Genomic DNA, 16690 nt, shown 5'->3' on the forward strand with positions numbered 1-16690 from the left:
CTACAATTTTCTTTCTGAGGTCTTGGCTGATTTCTTTTGATTTTCCCATGATGTCAAGCAAAGAGGCACTGAGTTTGAAGGTAGGCCTTGAAATACATCCAAAGGTACACTTCCAATTGACTCAAATTATGTAAATTTGCCTATCACAAGCTTCTAAAGTCATGACATAATTTTCTGGAATTTTACAAGCTGTTTAAAGGCACAGTCAACTTAGTGTATGTAAACTTCTGACCCACTGGAATTGTGAATTATATGTGAAATAAACTGTCTTTAAACAATTGTTGGAAAAATTACTTGTGTCATACACAAAGTAGATGTCCTAACCGACATGCCAAAACTAGTTTGTTAACAAGAAATTTGTGGAGTGGTTGAAAAATGAGTTTTCATGACTCCAACCTAAGTGTGTGTAAACTTCCGACTTCAACTGTACATAAGACAAATCATCAGAAATAAAGTTATTGTAAAGCAGTTGGTTATGTGGCACGGTGTCGTATGCCATTTCTGCACCATGCAACATTATACAAGATCACCTTTTCTACGTGACTTGTAATCTGATACAGTATCGCCTGTCTCTCTGCTTGAAATTCATCAGCTTAGAGTGTATCAATGAAATTCAGATGAGTGGAATATATTGTTACTATATGTACAACCTAGGTGTTTCAGCAGTGCATTGAACAGAACAATATAATTACAAATGGTAGCACATTGTGACTATTTTCACTTTGTCCTATTGAAGCCGCCTGGCTGATGGAGAATGATGATTTAATATTTACCGCCACATCCATATGTGATTTGTTTTTTAAAATGTTTGTCAAATTGATACATTTATGAGGTAAACATATACATTTACAGTATTCAGCAATCAGCTGTTATCAAACTATATTCGTTACAGTTTTTATTAAATCACATTGGTGCAATTTTCACAAGTATGTGGTACATTTTTACAACTCTTAGTACAAATTTCTGATAAACAGATAATCAAAAAGGCAGTTGTTTCAAAACTGTAAGCACATTTTCAATTGACTAAAAGTATAACACAAACAATCATACAGTCACTTTTTCACCAAACTTAATCAGTATTTCATCTAGAAATACATGTTTCTGTCATAAGCGTCGTAAGGGACAGACCAAGGCGCAGCGGGTATAGTGCTCATCTTCTTACTTTATTTAGAGAGAACACTAACAAAATAAACAAACAACAAAACAGTTTTGTAAGGCACACAGGCTATACAGAAAACAACCACCCACAAACCCAAAGGAAAAAAGGGCTGCCTAAGTATGGCTTCCAATCAGAGACAACGAAAGACACCTGCCTCTGATTGGAAACCATACTCGGCCACACATAGAAAACGAACATAGAAAATGAACACTAGAACAAATCCCCTCTAAATAAACCAACCCCAAAACACACAAAAACATTTACATTTACATTTAAGTCATTTAGCAGACGCTCTTATCCAGAGCGACTTACAAAATGGTGCATTCACCTTATGATATCCAGTGGAACAACCACTTTACAATAGTGCATCTAAATATTTTAAGGGGGGGGGGGGGGGGGGTTAGAAGGATTACTTTATCCTATCCTAGGTATTCCTTAAAGAGGTGGGGTTTCAGGTGTCTCCGGAAGGTGGTGATTGACTCCGCTGTCCTGGCGTCGTGAGGGAGCTTGTTCCACCATTGGGGTGCCAGAGCAGCGAACAGTTTTGACTGGGCTGAGCGGGAACTGTGCTTCCTCAGAGGTAGAAAAACAACACCCCCTGCCACGCCCTGACCATACTACAATGACAAATGACCCCTTTACTGGTCAGGATGTGACAGTTTCACGTTACTTTTGATATGATTATCTTCTCAATAAAAAAAAAATACATTTTACTAATATAAAATCCTTAATTGATGATCACTAAAAGGAGGAAGTACCAGTGACTCGCTCAATACGGAAATAGTCAGATGATGTTACAGGACTGTGTTACTAGCACAGACTGGAATTTGTTTCGGGATTCATCCAATAGCATTGAGGAGTATACCACCTCAATCTCAGGCTTCATCAATAAGTGCATCGACGACGTCATCCCCACAGTGACCGTACGTACATATCCCAACCAGAAGCCATGGATTCCAGGCAACATCCACACCGAGTTAAAAGCCTAGAGCTGCCGCTTTCAAGAAGTGACACTAATCCAGACGTTTATAAGAAATCCCGCTATGCCCTCAGACGAACCATCAAACAGGCAAAGCGTCAATACAGAATTAAGACTGAATCCTACTACACCGGCTCTGACACTCATCGGATGTGTCAGGGCTTGCAAACTATTACGGACTACAAAAGGAAAAGCAGCTGCGAGCTGCCCAGTGATGCAAGCCTACCAGATGGCCGAAATGCCTTTTGTGCTCGCTTCGAGGCAAGCAAAACTGAAGCATGCATGAGAGCACCAGCTATTCCAGACGACTGTGTGATCACACTCTCCGTAGCCGATGTGAGCAAGACCTTTAAACAGGTCAACATTCACAAAGCCGCGGGGCCAGACGGATTACCAGGACGTGTACTCCGAGCATGTGCAGACCAGATGGAAAGTGTCTTCACTGACATTTTCAACCTCTCCCTGACATAGTCTGTAATACCTACATGTTTCAAGCAGACCACCATAGTCCCTGTGCCTAAGAAAGTGAAGGTAACCTGCCTAAATGACTACCGCCCCGTAGCACGTCGGTAGCACGTCGGTAGCCATGAAGTGGCCAAGCATGACTCCAACACCATCATTACGTTTGCTGACGACACCTCAGTGGTACGCCTGATCACCGACAACGATGACACAGCCTATAGGGAGGAGGTCAGAGACCTGGCAGTGTGGTGCCAGGACAACAACCTCTCCCTCAACGTGAGCAAGACTAAGGAGATGATCGTGGACTACAGGGAAAGGGATGGCCAAACATGCCCCCATTCACATCGATCACCAACAAATTATCATGGTCCAAGTCAGGAGACTTGGCATGGGTGCCCCAGATCCTCAATAAGTTCTACAGCTGCACCATTGAGAGCATCCTGACTGGTTGCATCCCCGCCTGGTTTGGAAACTGCTCGGCATCCGACCGTAAGATGTTACAGAGGGTAGTGCGTACAGCCCAGTACATCACTGGGGCCAAGCTTCCTGCCATCCAGGACCTCTATACTTGGTGGTGTCAGAGGAAGGCCCAAAAAATTGTCAAAGACTCCAGTCACTCAAGTCATAGACTGTTCTCTCTGCTACCACACGGCAAAGCAGGTCTTGGTCCAAAAGGCTCCTTAACAGCTTCTACCCCCAAGCCATAAAACTGCTGAACAATTAATCAAATGGCCACAAGGACTATTTGCATTGACACCCCCCCCCCCTTCATTTTTACACTGCTGCTACTCGCTGTTTACTATCTATGCATAGTCACTTTACCCCTACCTACATGTACAAATTACCTCGACTAACCTTTACCCCTGCACATTGACTCGGTACCTGAACCCCCTGTATATAGCCTAATTATTGTTATTTTATTGTGTAACTTTTTTTTTACTTTAGTTTATTTAGTAAATATTTTCTTAACTCTATTTTCTTAAAACTGTATTGTTGGTTTCGGGCTTGTAAGTAAGCATTTCACTGTAATTTCTTCACCTGTTGTATTCGGCACATGTGACAAATACAATTTGATTTGATTTAACTTAAACAATAGTTAAACCTGTAGATTTTACATGCAAACTTGTTTGTCTACCACAGATTTTGAGAAGTTCAAAATGAAAATGGTATGACTGCAAAGTGATTTGGTGCAGTGAACGAGTGACTGTGTGAATTTGTTTGTTATACTCAATCAATTGAAAATGTGCTTCGAGTTTTGAAACATGAGTGATCTGTTTTGATTTTTGTGCTTAGAGTTGTGAAAATGTACCACATAGTTGTGAAAATTGCACCAAACGTATTGAAAAATACTGTAACTGATCCTGCATCACGGTACAGATGTGTGTAAATCTTCTGTTTTATCTGGGGAAATATTATGTCTACCTGGCAGGTATTGTATTTTACCAGCCCTTCTCTCACCCTTTGACAGAGCATTCTGGCTGGTGACAGAACATAGGCTTTCCGCTTGGCTGAGTTCTCACACTCAGAGAGTTGTCTTGGGGGATGCTTGTCGTTTCACACCCCCAACCACCTCAACCCCCCACCCAGCTCTGGCTTGCCAGGGCACCGCAGCCTGCTCATGGACTAATGTGTCACTGTCAGTCCACTGTCTTCCAGATACTTCTTTCAAATAAATACACCCACAGTGAGAAACCAGAAAGGAAAAAGAGACAGACACTGATATGAATAGTTTTTAGGTAACAGAAAACAAAGTATACATTTTTATTCTATATTTTAGACCAGACAAAACCATTAATTATGCTACAATGCTGTAAGGTAAATACAATTAGTAAGTCATCAGAATGAGTTTAGTTCTTCACCTGAATGTAACAGTTGGTAGCTGAAACAATTTGAACTGTTGGCAAAATATAACAATTACATGCCATTTAGCAGAAGCTTTTATCCAGTGCAATTTACAGTCATGCGTGCATACATTTTACATATGGGTGGCCAGGGAAATCAAACCCATAATCCTGGCATTGCAAATTCCAATGCTCTACCAACTGAGCCATACAGAACCATACAGGACTATGGGTGGGAGGCTGAAGGAGTTGGGGGTGTCAAACGATAAGCCACCCCCAAGACAACTCTCTGTGTGAGAACTCAGCCAAGTGCATAGCATGTGTTCTGTCACCAGCCAGAATGCTCTGTCAAAGGATGAGAAGGGCTGGTAAAATACAATTTATTTAACCTTTATTTAAATAGGCAAGTCCGTTAAGAACAAATTCTTATTTACGATGACGGCCTACACAATACCTGCCAGCTGGACATAATAGTGCACCAGATAAAACAGAAGACGTACACACATCTATATCATGATACAGGATCAATTACAGTTTTTTTCAATCACTTCAGTGCAATTTTCAGAAGTAATGTATGTGGCACAAAAAACAAAACAGATAATCAAAATGGCTCATGTTTCAAAACTCTACAACCAAATTCTCAAAGTCACTTGTTCACTGCACCAAATCACTCTTTCAATTTGTATAGATATTCAATCTGCTTTTTAAAATGAAATATTCACTTTACTTTTGAAATTATTTTCTTGTAATTTGTTAACAATACAATTAAAGATTCACTATGCAGATATCACTCCGCCATTTCATAGTTGCTAAAATTCGAATAGTTCGCCTAATTTCAGTTTGTGACAAAACAAGCAAATATAGTGTAGAGAATCATTGTACCGTCTAAACCACCATAAAATATATTTTACATAACCAAAAATATTGTAATTTCAGCTGTTTGAAGCTGCTTTACAAAACCGAAAGTAAAAGATGCAAAAATAAATGTAAGAACGGGAAGCATAGAAATAGCGCACATAGAACAGATCTAACACTTCTTAGACTATGTGAATTTGGTTGGGTCGCCCAAACTTAACTATCACTTAATTAAACTGCTCAAAACCGAAAACTACTGAACCAAAATTATGTAGTGCCTAGTCAACAGTTTTTTTCAATTGCTTTGGTGCTAGTTTCACAAGTATGTGGGGAATTTTCAAAATTCTTAGTACGAGCAAACGGGAACACTTGTTATGCAGCCAGTCTTAAAGTCATTGGTATGTTCCCACTGGGCACAGACGTCAGTTCAAAGTCTAGTTGATTTACATTTGGTTGAGTTGTCAACTAACGCGAATTCAATGTGAAATCAACAAAAAAATGTCAGCTTGTCATTGGATTTAGGTTCAAACTTGGGTGAAAAAAATACGAAATCCAATCAGTTTTCCATGTTGATTCAATGTCATAAAATGTATTTTTGGGAGTTTAAATGACGTGGAAACAACGTTGATTTAACCAGTTTTTGTCCAGTGCATTGAGACAATAAGCAGCCTTTCTGGTCTAGTCTGTTTAGAAAGGTGGATATGAATCGTAACAGAATGTGGTGCAGCACAATAGTGTTGGGTGAGATCTCAATCTTGTGTTATTATAGGAGATGTTTCAGAGAAAGACAACATTTGTGTGTGTAGTTTTTTTGAGCACACTAAGTAGGCTATGGTCACGAATATTTCAGCTAACACACACACACACACACACACACACACACACACACACACACACACACACACACACACACACACACACACACACACACACACACACACACACACACACACACACTCTGCTTTCGTGTTCACGGACAATTTTCCAGTTGCGTCAGGACCTCTTTGTGCAAGTCTCTTATGCAGTATCTGTCTTTCTGCAAAATCATGCCACCACAAAAATAACAATATAACAATGCTTTTAATTCAAGACACCTCGTAACACAAATAAGACTTTTGGATCAACAAAGACTATTTTATTTGGATTCTTTAATTTCATTGTGTACATTCAACACCACTGTACAATGGTCATTAAGGGGTTGTGGCAGAGGTCTGGACCACTCTATGAAGGTTGTGGCTGTTCAGTTCAATACCCCATACCTTACGTTTAATCAAATTCTAGGGATCTTCTTCCATTTCTTGGCTGCAAGTAAGATAAGGAAATGTTACAGATGAATGAAATCAAACAAACATTTTAACAGAGTTTATTCCTGTCCTCTGAATGTGTGTATTCATACCCGATATAAGAAGTATCCTCTGCTCTGAATTCCCTCAGGTCCCTGGAGATCATCCTAAACAGATTGCACAGTAGGACAGAATATATCAATGAACAGGTGCTCTACATTCAGGTATGGTCTCATTTGAGTATGGCAGTATTTATTCAGCCGACAACTGCTTCCCGATGAAAAGAAAGTCTTACAATTTCAGTTGGAACAGAAAGCAGTGTGCTAGATATCCTTGTTGAAGCTTATTTCCACTTATTTCATTCTTTCGTAGGCAAAACCATTAGAGTAGAGATCACTCCCATTGAGTTTCCACTGTAAACAGACACACACTAAGCTGAGCACTTTTCCTCTCACAGTTCTGCTGTAGTTACTATGTCAACACCAATCCCATGTAGGATGAAGGATTAATTATGTTGAGTTAAAGCACAGCAATGTGGAAGTTCACCTGTCAGATGCACTAATTTTAGACCGTAATTACCTGAATCATGGAAAAGAACAGCTAATGTAGACAGAGCGAGTACTGAGTGACAGTATGTGTGTAAAACAGGTAGCCTCGATACGCACAATGAATCACATGCATATACTGTACACAAACAGACATCACATACACAACAGTCTCATAATAGGGTAACGCACTGAAAAAATGACAAATCCTGTACACATTGACAAAGTGAAAAGAGCATATCCTCCAGATGCCCAATATTGACTCCTGAGTGTCGCAGCGGTCCAAGACACTGCATCTGTGCTACAGACCCTGGTTCGATCCCGGGCTGTATCACAGCCGGCCGTGATCGGGAGTCCCATAGGGCGGCGCACAATTGTCCCAGCGTCGTCCGGGTTAGGGGAGGATTTAGCCAGGGTCGGCCGTCATTGTAAAATAAGAATTTGTTCTTAACTGACTTGCCTAGTTAAATAAAAGAAAAATTGACTGCTAAGGGCACATCAAGAGTTTTAGCTCTCCCGTGTAAATAAAAGAGATTTAAAAGATCTTTCATCTGATCATTACTATCACACTATAACAAAGTATTGTCAATTGTGGTGGCTTTGTTGTAAACTCAGCAAAAAAAGAAACGTCCCCTTTTCAGGACCATGTCTTTCAAAGATAATTCGTAAAAATCCAAATAACTTCACAGATCTTCATTGGAAAGTGTTTAAACACTGTTTCCCATGCTTGTTCAATGAACCATAAACAATTAATGAACATGTACCTGTGGAACGGTGGTTAAGACACTAACAGCTTACAGACGGTAGGTTAATTAAGGTCACAGTTATGAAAACGTAGGACACTAAAGAGGTCTTTCTACTGACTCAGAAAAACACCAAAAGAAAGATGCCCAGGGTCCCTGCTCATCTGTGTGAACGTGCCTTAGGCATGCTGCAAGGAGGCATGAGGACTGCAGATGTGGCCAGGGCAATAAATTGCAACAGCTGATCGTCCTCGCAGTGGCAGACCACATGTAACTACACCTGCACAGGATCGGTACATCCGAACATCACACCTGCGGGACAGGTACAGTATGGCATCAACAACTGCCCGAGTTACACCAGGAACACACAATCCCTCCATCAGTGCTGAGACTGTCCTCAATAGGCTGAGAGAGGCTGGACTGAGGGCTTGTAGGCCTGTTGTAAGGCAGGTCCTCACCAGACATCACCGGCAACAACGTCGCCTATGGGCACAAACCCACCGTCGCTGGACCAGACAGGACTGGCAAAAAGTACTCTTCACTGATGAGTCGCGGTTTTGTCTCACCAGGGGTGATGGTCGGATTCATGTTTATCGTTGAAGGAATGCGCGTTACACCGAGGCCTGTACTCTGGAGCGCGATCGATTTGGAGGTGGAGGGTCCGTCATGGTCTGGGGCGGTGTGCCACAGCATCATCGGACTGAGCTTGTGCGTTACAGGGAAGACATCCTCCTCCCTCATGTGGTACCCTTCCTGCAGGCTCATCCTGACATGACCCTCCAGCATGACAATGCCACCAACCACACTGCTCATTCTGTGCGTGATTTGCTGCAAGACAGGAATGTCAGTGTTCTGCCATGGCCAGCGAAGAGCCCGGATCTCAATCCCATTGAGCACGTCTGGGACCTGTTGGATCGGAGGGTGAGGGCTAGGGCCATTCCCCCTAGAAATGTCCAGGAACTTGCAGTTGCCTTGGTGGAAGAGTGGGGTAACATCTCACAGCAAGACCTGGCAAATCTGGTGCAGTCCATGAGGAGGAGATGCACTGCAGTACTTAATGCAGCTGGTTGCCACACCAGATACTGACTGTTACTTTTGATTTTGACCCCACCTTTGTTCAGGGACACATGATTAAATCTGTTAGTCACATGTCTGTGGAACTTGTTAAGTTTATGTCTCAGTTGTTGAATCTTGATATGTTCATACAAATATTTACACATGTTAAGTTTGCTGAAAATAAGCGCAGTTGACAGTGAGAGGAGGTTTCTTTTTTTGCTGACTTTATGTCTAAATAATAATAATTTGGTGGGTGCCTATATTCTATTTCACACATGTACAAGTGTGCATTAATATGCATGTGTGAATTAGAATAGTTTTTTTTGCATATCCGAAATCTCCCTGAGAAACTCTTGGAGAATGGGGCCATGGTCTGCTATTATCAACGGCAACCCTGGAGCAATAAGGATTAAGTTCCTTGCTCAAGGGCACATTGACAGATTTTTAATGTTGTCGGCTCGGGGAGTCAAACTAGCGACCTTTCGGTTACTGGCCCAATGCTTTAAACGCTAGGCTACCTGCCACCAGCTAATAAAAGATTACCGCAGGGGTCTCCAACAGGTCAATCGTGAGCTACCAGTAGCTCGCAGACCACCTATGAGTAGCTAGCCAAACAATTATGAAAGTACATGCAATTGTCACGTGTTCCAGAGCAAACTGTCATAAATAAATCTCACATATATCAGACAGCCAAGCTCCCAGCTACTGTCTAACCAACACAACATTAACATTATCCCACACCTGGTTAGCCACTATTGGCTTAAAAAGCCAAAACTAACACAATATCTGCCAATTAATTTCCAGCAATATTGCCCCTTTCTATCTGTGCGGTGCGGGCCTTTGTCTATCACTCCGTGTGTAGCCAATAGTGATGGGTCGTTTGCAAACGATTGGCTCTTTTTGAACGCCTCTTTTTGGTGAACGTCGGCTCCCATATTTGCATACTTTTACTACTGCTTTTTGACCTCCAGGCGTCGATTATCTGCAGATAAATTATAAAAACATTATCTGAAGATGGTAATTCCTCAGTGCGGGAACAATATAGTGAGGAGAGAGCCTTATCCTAGTCCACGCAAATCTTTTCAGTGTGTAACTGTCTTCATTTATTTTGTAGGCAATCTAATAATTTGGTCAGGAAATGTTTTATTTGAACTCACATTTCACGATCTGACATTATGTTAGGCAACGTTTTAGGCTTTAAAATTAGAGATATACAATTTTTCCATGGTTTTAGGTCAGTTTCTAAGCATTACTTAACAAAGAGCCAGTTGGGAGCCAAAGGTCTCTTTTAGGTGAACTGAACCAAATGATCCGGCTCAAAGAAAAGACTCGGAATGCCCATCACTAGTAGCCAGTTGATGTGATAACCATCTTGTGGGACGACAGAGATAGTTTTCCCAAAACCTTCTCAATTAAATGTTAACTGCAAAGTAGTCTTACCTGGCAGAAATATATCATGAGTAGGTACAGTATATAATTTGTATCTATTGTTATTTTCAAACTTTACAATGAAATGAGCAGCAGCAGTACAGAACCATTAGTAGCTTGTGACATGTTTCATTTTTTTAAAGTAGCTCTCATGCTAGAAAGGTTGGAGACCCCTGGATTAGTGTGATATTTCCTCTCCAAAGAATCAAATCAAATTGTATTTGTCACATGCGCCGAATACAACAGGTGTAGAGCTTATAGTGAAATGTTTACTTACATGCCCTTAACCAACAATGCAGTTAAGAAAAATACAAAAAAAAGAAAATAAATAAAAGTAACAAATAATTAAAGAGCAGCAGTAAAATAACAATAGCGGGGCTATATACGGGGGGTACCGGTACAGAGTCAATGTGCAGGGGCACCGGTTAGTCGAGGTAATATGTACATATAGGTAGAGTTATTCAAGTTATAATGATGCAGATATGTAAAAAGGAACATGCAGATGGTACATACGCGGACCACAAACTCCTCTCCTCTCTCTCGTCTGGTATTGAGTTGAGGAACTAGCTGCAGGAGAGGATGCATCACAGGGGACTGACACATCCACAAAACATACGGACAGACATGAAGAAACATGAGAACCATGAACAACTGCCCTGAGACAGAGACAAAGGGCTGGGGGCTGCAGAGAGGACTCCATATACACACTAGACACCCCATCCATACAGCCCCCACACACACACACACACGCACACACGCACACACACACACACACACACACACACACACACAGTCCTCAGTACAACCCTGTGTTCATTTGCAGACTCTGCATTCATGTTTAGATCAACAAAGCACATAGTGACAGCACGCTCTCCACATGCAGGCCATGCACAATGTCTAGGAAATACGTCATATTTTCATTGTTATCTGGTTGACATATTTTACATTTTGTCAACTCAACGTGATTTTACTGTGCTAACATCCTCTGAGGATAAACTATAACAAACCTTTGCAAAGCCAATCTCTGCCCAGTGACTGTAAACAAAGCTATATCCTAAATGAATGAATGAAGCCTTCACTAGAAATAGAGGATGGCATTTTGGTTCCATTACAATAACTTGGAGACTTGAGAAGAAAATGGTTGGCACTTAAAAATACAGTCTGCCATGAATTATTCAGATGGGGCAGAAAATGTGTCCGTTCCTTGTCACTTCTGTTTATCTAATTTACACTGATGGTGTTCCCCACGTCAGTCAAACTGATGACACAGCGGAAGGGAGGGGGAATGAGGAATTCAAAGTAACTTGTGCAAACAAGACAAGATATATGGATGTGGACCTAAATGCAGCACCTAAAATTGTTTCCAAGAAAGTTGCATGCAGAGCAAGAGACAAGGAGAAGGGAAGCACTGTGACAGGTGGAGCAGTGTTTTTCCAACTTTCTTTATACCACAGAAAACTATGGTATTTCCTATACCAAGAACCAGAAATGTAGGGGACTATCTCCTTGGAGGACAGCTATTGAGAACTGACTATGTTAACAAGCTGATGGACTGAGCAGCAATAGGGTCTGTGTTTGTCTGCGTGTATGCATTTTGAGAAGGTAAGAGCTGGGGTAATGTAATATGCAGAAGAGTTTGCAATTCATGCCTCATAATATTTTTGTTAAACTGGAAATAAAAACTAAGCTAAAACGTAACACTTTTTCAGGATAAAAATTCATGTTCTAGAGTAAATAAGTAATACAATACTAAAAGCACAGTACAAGTAACAAAGAATAACAAAATGCAGTGTGCCTTGTCAAGCAGTGCAAAGTGACCTTTAACCCAACTTACCGCTCCCTCTGTTGGGCCAGCACCTTGTTGCTTAGCATAATGAAATAAAAACTATACACAAGCAAACACACACACACAAATAAAACATTTCAAACGTTTTTATGTTGATTGCATTGATAGGCGTTCACTAAAGGGAACATATTTCAATAGACAGATGAAAGACATGATGAAGCAGACATGATAAAACAGACAATGTCACACTTACCCTTTTACTAGGATTGTCTCGCACTTTCATGTCCTGCAATGTCAAGAAAACAAAACTAAATGTACTATTGAAAATGATTAAAGGAGTAGTTTACTATTTTACAACTTGATGTTAGATGGTTCCTCACCCTGAAAGTAGTCTATGAGCCAGGAGAAACTGTAATCCATGGTCCAGTTTTCTTTAAACAGCAATTACAAACTTCAGCTAACTTTAACCACTGCTATTTAAAAATCTATGGAAATGATGATGGCATGTGTGCATGTTTAAAAAAAATATGTCCAAATCACCTGAAATCAACTATATTTGGTTTGATGTTACTTAAAGGTGATTAGGCCATTTGAAAAGAAAACATGCTCATGAGCCGCCATCACTTCCATAGATTTTTCACTAGAGGTGGATAAAGGTAGCTGAAGTTTGTAATGGCTGTTTGAAGAAAACTAAACCATGGATTCGTGAACTACTCCTTTAAACACTGCATATACACTGAGTGTACAAAACTCTTTCCATGACAGATTGACCAGGTAAAAGCTATGATCCCTTACTGATGTCCCTTGTTAAATCCACTTCAATCAGTGTAGATGAAGGGGAGGAGACAGGTTAAAGAAGGATTTTTTAGCCTTTAGAGAATTGAGACATGGATTGTGTATGTGCCATTCAGAGGGTGGACATACAGCCAACTTGACATAACTGTGGGAAGCATTGTAGTCAACATGGGCCTGCATCCCTGTGGAACGCTTTCGACACCTTGTAGAGTCCATGCTCCAACAAATTGAGGCTGTTTTGAGGGAATCTCAATAGGAGGAAGGTGTTCTTAATGTGTTGTACACTCAGTGTATGTGCAACTGTGCTGTGCTCACAGAACAGAATAAACCACGATGTGTGTACATGTGATATGATTATTGTTTGAGCTACTATGCTGGAACATGAAGGGTGGAATACCTTAGACTTCTGTACAAGGATTAACACACAGAGTTCTCCCAAAACATCAGGTGTCTAGAGTAGCAACCAGAGAGCAAGGGGGAGGAGGTGAGAGAAAGAATCTGATACAGTTGTACACACTTTCATTTCAAGCCTGTAAGTGATTAGTTCAATTTGATCATAATTGGAATTGATCCTGAACTTGAAAATATACGAGAGTGAGAAAACATTTAACATGCATCTATTCCCTTCAGTGCTTTTTTTGTACCTTTATTTAACTTTCCTTTGATCATTTCATTATTCTAGTCTTACCCGAAATGGCAGGTCTGCAGAAAAGTAGGATGAGCACACATCTTCAAGCTATGGGAGACAAGACAGGTGAGTGCTGTTATGAGAGGGGGAGTGAAAAATACACTTCTCTTCGTTTCAAAGGAAAGCAACAACTCACAGTCTTAGTATGGGAAAATGTAGAGACAGAGAGACAGAGAGAGAGAGAGAGAGAGAGAGAGAGAGAGAGAGCGAGAGAGAGAGAGAGAGAGAGAGAGAGAGAGAGAGAGAAAGAGATGTGCTGTAGTTCTGTGGCCAACCTGGTTGAGAAGCTGGTCCTGGTATATATTTGCTCTCTGCTGTTGTATTGGAACACCTTCCATTGAAACACAGACAGACACAAGAATCATTACATCTCTATCATCGTATTGATACTGTAGCAGTAAGGTGGTAGGAGTGTGCAGATTGTGATTACACAGCCATAACAATCCACTTCAAGTGCATCACAGACATCAATCAATGCATTTTAACAACATAACAGGAGGATGGGGACTTGGAGAGTGCATTGAAGCTTTCCTACACTCTTAGAAAAAAAGGGTTCCAAAAGGATTCTTCGGTCATCCCTATACAACCCTTTTTGGTTCCAGATAGAATCCTTTTTGGTTTCAGGTAGAACCCTCTATAAAAAGGTTTCTTCAAAAGGTTCTCCTACTATGGGGACAGCCGAATAACCCTTTTAGGTTCTAGATAACAACTTTTTTTCTAAGAGCGTATGTTATGCTGTAATCAAATCTGTTCATTTTCAAAAACTCATAGTGACCAACAAATTGAGGTTGTGCTTCTACATTTGCATTGCTTGCTGTTTGGGGTTTTAGACTGGGTTTCTGTATAGCACTTTGTAACATCGGCAGATGTAAAAAGGGCTTTATAAATAAATACATTTGATTGATCAATCAAAGCAGCATTAAATCGCTCAATGTCACAGAAAATAACCCTTAACAAATATAATTTCTCACGTCACTGAAGAGGGATTGACACAATTGCCATTGTAAATCTATTTATGTTTCAATTATTTGTGATATTATTGCTGTTTGGAGCCAAATCCTAGTCACCGTTAGGAGTCATTAAGATTTTGCCTGTTTGTCAAGGCCACGGTTTGCCTGCATCAGATTAGGCTGACATGCCTCTGCCCCATGGGGGGTAATTGTAGTAGATTCAAGCTGTCAGTCGTAGAACAAAGAAAGGAGTTAGAGGGGGAGAAGAGAGCCATGCATGAGAGAGAATAGAGAGAGAGTGAAATGACCAATGCAGTAAGTACTGTTACAGGTTTAGGTTTTTCCATTTATGTTTTGAGGTTGGACATTAGCACGTAGGGCTCACCGATTGGTGTCACCTCATTAGTCAGTATGTGTTACACCTGTACTGGTTGCCATCTTGTTAGTGGGAAGGTGTTTCACCTGTGCTAGCCCAGGTACTATTTAAGAGTGGCTGGCCCAGTGCTCCAGTTGTCTTGATGGATGCGGAGGGTTAACACCTTTACTTACCGCTCCCTATTTTGTGTTCTATACAAACAATCCTTTATCTGGCTTTGTTTGCTTCCTGTCTTTATTAAGTTTAATGTGGGTTTTTCTTTTGTTTGCAAATTTAGCGGGTGCTCATGGTGGGTGTCTAAGGTTCCAGTTGTTGTTGCTAATCAACTTTCAGTGGACACCCCCATGAGTGTCTTTCAGAATCCCTCCTAAAACCCCACGGTTCATTTTGGTTGTTGGTCAGTGACTCTTTGTTAGTTCCCCTTCTGTTTGAGTGAAATGTTTTGCTTTAGAACTTATCAGTACACTAAAATCCAAATTTGACAGAATATTACCAAAACATTAGGAGTTCCTCTCCAACTGATGTATGTTATGTATATGGCTATGTGGAGGCATTCGAGTAAAAGTGTAATTATGTACTAGAACAACAGGCTGAAGTTGCATTAGGCCTACTGGTGGTTGCAGCTTCTATATGTTTAGGCTACACCAGTTCTCTATGCTGCACAGTTTAGAATAAATACAATTCCAGTCAGAGAAAATCCCATAACAGAACGAAAATACAGTCTTGGATAATAGGTTATAAACCAACAAGACACCACGGCCTCTTCATAACAAAATAAACTTACCAATTGAAAGTGCTGTAGTATGTCAAATATTTCTCAAACCTTCTCTCCGTTGCGCAAGTTCACAAGAATGCGTAATTATGCTCAATAATATGTTTGACGTGTAAGAATCTTGAGTTTAAACATTTATGGGTCTATTCATATTGTAAAGAATTTAAATATACTGTACCTTTGGTCTACAGTTTTATTTAAGGAGAAGTAAACTCTCATTGCACTTTAAATCTATAACGTTTATTTTGTAAGGTAAACAAGTTCCTTTCAATCTTTTCAACATATTGTTTTTTTTGCAAAAAATGTCTTAAGTAGTAAATGCAAATAGACTTGAACTGAATGATTTAAATGAGCTTGCTGATTACCAATTTATGTTGAATGTTTTTGAACAAATTCATTTTTCCTAAACTATTCATTTAGGCTACATCAGACCCGCAAACATTTTTCATGGCCTAAAGTTTTACGTTTTTACATCTTGACTTGGACCTATAGCAATGCATAAGACTGTCCATATTCTATACCCAAAGCGTGGTCAAAATATATATATATTTACTTACTTTTGCAGACTGGGATCGCTGAGATGAGGAGAACAAGAAGCGTGAGGCTCGTGCTGCTGAGCGTGTTCATTGCGCTGGTGCTGAGAACGCTCACGTAGCTCACGCTGCCGCTCTGAGAGACTCTGGTTTGGCACTGAGAGGTCTTCATCATTACCTTTCTCTGGTTGCTCTTGGTTTATGTTCTTGCCGATCTGTGATTTCTAATCTTTCACAGGAACAATTTTAAAGCACAAGGTCACCCCCTCTCTACATCAATGACACTACACTGCGTCATTAATTCCACGCGTGCATACACTAGGGCCTATCTAATTGATGAGTAAGGCTAGGAGGAAACGTGGTGCTATAACAGAAATAACATTCTGCCTGAACAAATAAACGAATAAGATATAAAACACCATATGTTTGACATAATATC

The 16690-nt window shown here is 40.5% G+C and overlaps 1 protein-coding gene across 3 annotated transcripts; it reads right to left on the reverse strand.

Annotated features, from left to right (window-relative positions):
• Positions 1–6357: 6357 nt before the first annotated feature.
• On the reverse strand, positions 6358–16490 carry LOC106560273 (neuromedin-U). Of its 3 annotated transcripts, XM_014122999.3 has the most exons (9): positions 16276–16490; positions 13896–13951; positions 13621–13668; positions 13330–13383; positions 12391–12423; positions 12186–12236; positions 10865–10945; positions 6693–6746; positions 6358–6598 (listed from the first exon to the last, which is right to left on the reverse strand). In XM_014122999.3, the coding sequence occupies exons 1-9, from the start codon at positions 16424–16426 to the stop codon at positions 6563–6565; spliced, it is 564 nt and encodes a 187-aa protein (XP_013978474.1). In that variant the 5' UTR covers positions 16427–16490; the 3' UTR covers positions 6358–6562. The 3 variants fall into 3 exon arrangements, with proteins under 3 accessions (XP_013978474.1, XP_013978475.1, XP_013978477.1); XM_014123000.3 differs by lacking the exon at positions 12186–12236; XM_014123002.3 differs by lacking the exons at positions 10865–10945; positions 12186–12236.
• Positions 16491–16690: the final 200 nt, after the last annotated feature.

Source organism: Salmo salar, chromosome 10, assembly GCF_965601325.2.
Source record: "Salmo salar chromosome 10, fSalSal1, whole genome shotgun sequence".
Classification (NCBI taxonomy): Eukaryota; Metazoa; Chordata; class Actinopteri; order Salmoniformes; family Salmonidae; genus Salmo; species Salmo salar.

Bases quoted from the DNA above. Each gene is read 5' to 3' on its own strand.
- LOC106560273 (XM_014122999.3), bottom strand. From the start codon at position 16,426: ATGATGAAGACCTCTCAGTGCCAAACCAGAGTCTCTCAGAGCGGCAGC. The intron at 13,384-13,620 runs GTAAGACTAGAA...TTGCTACTCTAG, and splicing joins CTGCAGACCTGCCATTTCGG to ACACCTGATGTTTTGGGAGA. The intron at 12,237-12,390 runs GTAAGTGTGACA...GCTTGTGTATAG, and splicing joins GAGACAATCCTAGTAAAAGG to TTTTTATTTCATTATGCTAA.